This window comes from Nasonia vitripennis (assembly GCF_009193385.2).
Source record: "Nasonia vitripennis strain AsymCx chromosome 3 unlocalized genomic scaffold, Nvit_psr_1.1 chr3_random0006, whole genome shotgun sequence".
NCBI classification, from domain to species: Eukaryota; Metazoa; Arthropoda; class Insecta; order Hymenoptera; family Pteromalidae; genus Nasonia; species Nasonia vitripennis.
In genome coordinates this window covers 174,522-178,659 of record NW_022279625.1, presented here as the reverse complement: position 1 = coordinate 178,659, position 4,138 = coordinate 174,522, and the positions used below count along the sequence as shown (strand labels likewise).

At 42.3% G+C, this 4,138-nt stretch overlaps 1 protein-coding gene across 1 annotated transcript; it reads right to left on the bottom strand.

The window, feature by feature from the left end:
* Window positions 1-3,251: 3,251 nt before the first annotated feature.
* Window positions 3,252-3,916, bottom strand: LOC116738657. The gene is made up of 2 exons (XM_032601819.1): window positions 3,378-3,916; window positions 3,252-3,318 (listed from the first exon to the last, which is right to left on the bottom strand). Exons 1-2 carry the CDS (start codon window positions 3,835-3,837, stop codon window positions 3,281-3,283), a joined length of 498 nt encoding a protein of 165 aa, XP_032457710.1. The 5' UTR covers window positions 3,838-3,916; the 3' UTR covers window positions 3,252-3,280.
* Window positions 3,917-4,138: the final 222 nt, after the last annotated feature.

Genomic DNA, 4,138 nt, shown 5'->3' with positions numbered 1-4,138 from the left:
GATATGAAGATATCACTATAAGATAAAAATATAAAATGAATAGGTCGTATGAATAAAATTTATGCATACGATGGGTAGATGTAAGTATTAAATGTAAGAGATGTATGCTTAGAATGTAGAGATGCAAGCAACAAATATATGTTTAAATGTCTGTAAAAGATTATTGTGATTTGTGCTTAGAATGTAAGTGTGTATAATATACAGATGTAAGTATACGATAAATGTGATGTATTTATAAAATGTGTAGGATGTATAGATGTAGGTACAACATGTACATGTCTATACGACAAATAAGATCTATATAAGTATAATATATATAAGTATAATATATATGTACATGATGTATAGATGAATGAGATGGAACCTATGCAAGAAAAGACTAGATGTAAAAGAAAAGGTATGAATAGACTGCAAGTATAAGTGGAATGAGTTACATGAATCAATGCATGATTAGGCTGTGATGTGAGTGGAAGATAAATGAAACGTTGTTGCTCTTTTAATAAAAGTTGTGACTCTTTCAATAAAATGTGTTAGTCTTTCAAGTAAAGGTGTGACTCTTTCAATAAAATGTGTTAGTCTTTTAAGTAAAGGTTTTACTCTTTCAATAAAATGTGTTACCTTTCAGGAAAAGGTGTTACTCTTTCATTAAAAAGTGTTACTCTTTCTATAAAATGTGTTACTCTTTCTAGAAAAGGTGTTACTCTGCTAAATTTATGAAGATCTCAAACTTTTCGATCAAGTGTCGATCAAGTCTCAAATATAAATTTTGTCGACCAAGTGTCGTACCAATATAAGTTTGTGGACCAAGTGTCTGTCAAGTGTCGATCAAGTGTCGATCAAATATAGTTTTGTCGAACAAGTGTTGATCACATATCGATCAAGTGTCAATCAAATATCGATCAAATACAGATTTGGTTGATGAAGTATGGCTTTTTGTCAATAAAGTATATTGATCAAATATAGATTAGAAGTTCATAGGTATGATATTGTTAAAATATCCCGAGAAGTTAATGAAGACATTCGCTCTATAAAAGAAGCTTTTACAGAAATTGCTGAAGGTAATCACTTGCTAACCGTCTAAGTGCTGAGACGGCAGGCCCCGGCCGAGTATACAAGAGAGCAGCAATGGGTAACTTACCTGGCGTAGGCAAGTTACCGACCGAGGGGCGCTAGTAGCTACATGTAAATAGTCTATCTACGCGCTGGTAGATGGCGTGCGCGCATGTAACACAGGAGAGAGGGAGCAACTCGGGTATATAAGGAGCCCCGGAGCCAACAGCGAGCATTCATGATCTGGCTCTCAACTGAGCAACGTGCGAATGGTAGTACTCGCTGCTTGCTCCGGTTTCTACCATACCCAGTAGTCCATGAGCCCCAGGCTCTCGAAAAGTATGTATGCAGTCTACTCCCTCTCCTTGTAGATTGAGATCCAGCATCGCTTATAATTGAATATTGAATGATTAAATAAATGAAAGACATTTAAAACATATAAACTATTTCAACCCTTGTTTAGCATTACCCACTCCCATCCCCCCATCAGTTGTGTCACCGGTGTAGGATGGTAGTACCCTGCATTTAGGTGGCGCATCTGGTTCTAGACTCATGGTGAGATGGTAGTACCTCACACATCAGTCTAATAGCTGCGTGGTTTACCTAAGTGTGCGGGAAATGCTTAGTGGGAATACCCTACTCATCTCCCTCTACACACGAGCAGCTCTCATCTGGTGGCTCGGCCATTACAGAGGATAGGGAGGTCTTTTGTCCACTCAATAGATATTACCGGGTGGATCAGACTGCTATCGCTCTTCGAATGTGCTTCTCTCCCGCTTTACTAACCTCGGGTCTCGAATCCTTCGCGTTCGCGAATTAACCCTTCGGGGACCGTTTCAGTGCTAACAACATCAACATAGTTGCGAACATTGAAAAATGGAGCATAAAAAATAATAGTGAAGAACTTCACAAACCACCTCGACACATTTACCGTCATCATAGTTTTGATATGAGGAGATTGAATGAAACTTAACAGGCTGATTTAGTAGAAATCCAACCATATGCTTAGGAGAACAAGGATTATACATATCTTCTTACAATTCTTGATATATTATCTTAATTTGCATGGGCTATTCCAGTATAGAGAAAGACTGATGAGGAAGTTTCAGCAGCTATGAAGTCTGTATTACATCAAGGTAGAGTACAAAAAACTTGGCATACAGATAGAATGTGATTCTTTTTGGGAGGCGGCGAAGGCTTCGCCCCCACCTGAGGTACAACCATCTTGAAATTACCTCCTCATTGATTTCCCATTCAATATTGTTTGAAATTTAATCCAATACTTTGTGCAACTGCTAGTATCTTGTTAAACAAATCTTCATCATTCACTATACTTCAGAATGTCTCAACTTTATATGGATATATGAGAAGTCTTTTATCAGCTTTGTAAGTTAGATTCAACTTAATCTGATTTGCAGCTGATATCATCTCATCTAACAATGCATCCTCAATCATCAAACATCTAGATATATGATCTGGAAGGAACATTGGAAACTTCTCATCGAGAACTGCAACGATCTTTGAACCACATCTGGATTTCACACGTTTAAAGGATAACACCATGTAAGGGTAATCTTGCAATGTTGATGATGATGGAAATCTCTCACTTAGGACAGACCAGTTGAGGACTTCCATTTCGAATGATCTTCAACATCTACATCACTGCTATTTAATAACTCAATCGACCAAAGCAACAAACTTGTTGTTTTGGTGTGGTGGGCCCCCCCCCCCCCAGCCACGCCCCCACCCGTGAGGTATAACCAACTTCATGTACTACCTCTCCGTTATCTCCACACACTTACACATTACCCAAACTGCACACCGTTGTTACCAAGATAAGTAATGTTTAACTTCAGCTTATTGGCAGCTTCAGTCAGCTGGTTGAACATACCCTCATCATTGTTGAGAGCGTTAGATACCCGTCCTGGGAGGAGTATCTGGAACTATTCATCCAGTCTAGCTACAAGCTTCGGACCATATCTGGTTTTTGGAGAATACTTGGTGATTGATACCTGTAGATGTTCGCTCGATTGAATAATCTCCTCAGTCCGCCTCATCGTCTTATGTACCAGTCTCCCCACTACAACTACTCGTGCCGCCGCCACTGCTCGACCAATTGGAGAGCTTCGTGTTGGAACGTGTAGAGAGCTTGAGCAAGTAACAACTTGTTGTTTTGGTGTGGTGGGGGCCCCAACCACGCCCCCACCCGTGAGATACAACCAACTTGAAATTATCCCTCCGTTTCTTCTTCTTCTCCTAAGGCTGCGTCTGAAACAAGAGATAAGGTTAGTATCGAACTACAGTCGGTAAAGTAGATTACGACTTACCTATGCTAGCCTCGGTCTCTTGCTTGCCTGCTCCCCATCCTCCTCGTTGCAGGGGCAGATCTTGGCGCCCTCTGATAATGCCACCTCGCACGCTTGGAGACTGTAGTGCCCACACGGCAGGGTATCGGTCTGACCGAACACTAGCTCGCGCTTGTCGTCGTGGGGGCTGAGCGCAACCTTCTTCTGCTTCTCCGCTGTGACATGGTGTTTCCTTGAGCGGATATTCTGCTGTTGGCGGACGAGTATCTCCTGGTCGAATAGGCAGTGATGGTAGTCCTCGTGCTCGATCCGGTTTTTCACCACGGGATACTTGACGACCTTCGCCTTCTTGATGGAGCCCTGATTGGCCGTCAACGCGCACGCAGTACATTTTACTGCGCAGGCCGAAGAACTCCACCATCACGCTGCCAGCACACTCGTCCTTCATTACGTCTAGAACCTTCTTGTTCTGGCGTGGCATCCCGAATTATTTATCCTCGGGGTAGTCGCTGATGTCGAATCTCGCCATGTCCTCCTTCATCGCCTCGTAGACGTCGCTACCTCGGACCTCGTAGATGAGGCTATCGGTGTCGGTGTAGAGGAGTTTACACCCCACACCGTAGTGCTCGCACATTTATGAGTAGTGAAACTCGTACACGTTGATCTTTGATAGATCAAGGACGCAGAGACCCACATAGATGGGCTTGCGGATCTTGATCTCCGTCCTGGTGAGCAGGATCGCTACGAGGTTCTCCGAGATGATCGAGCTGCTGTGGAAGTTC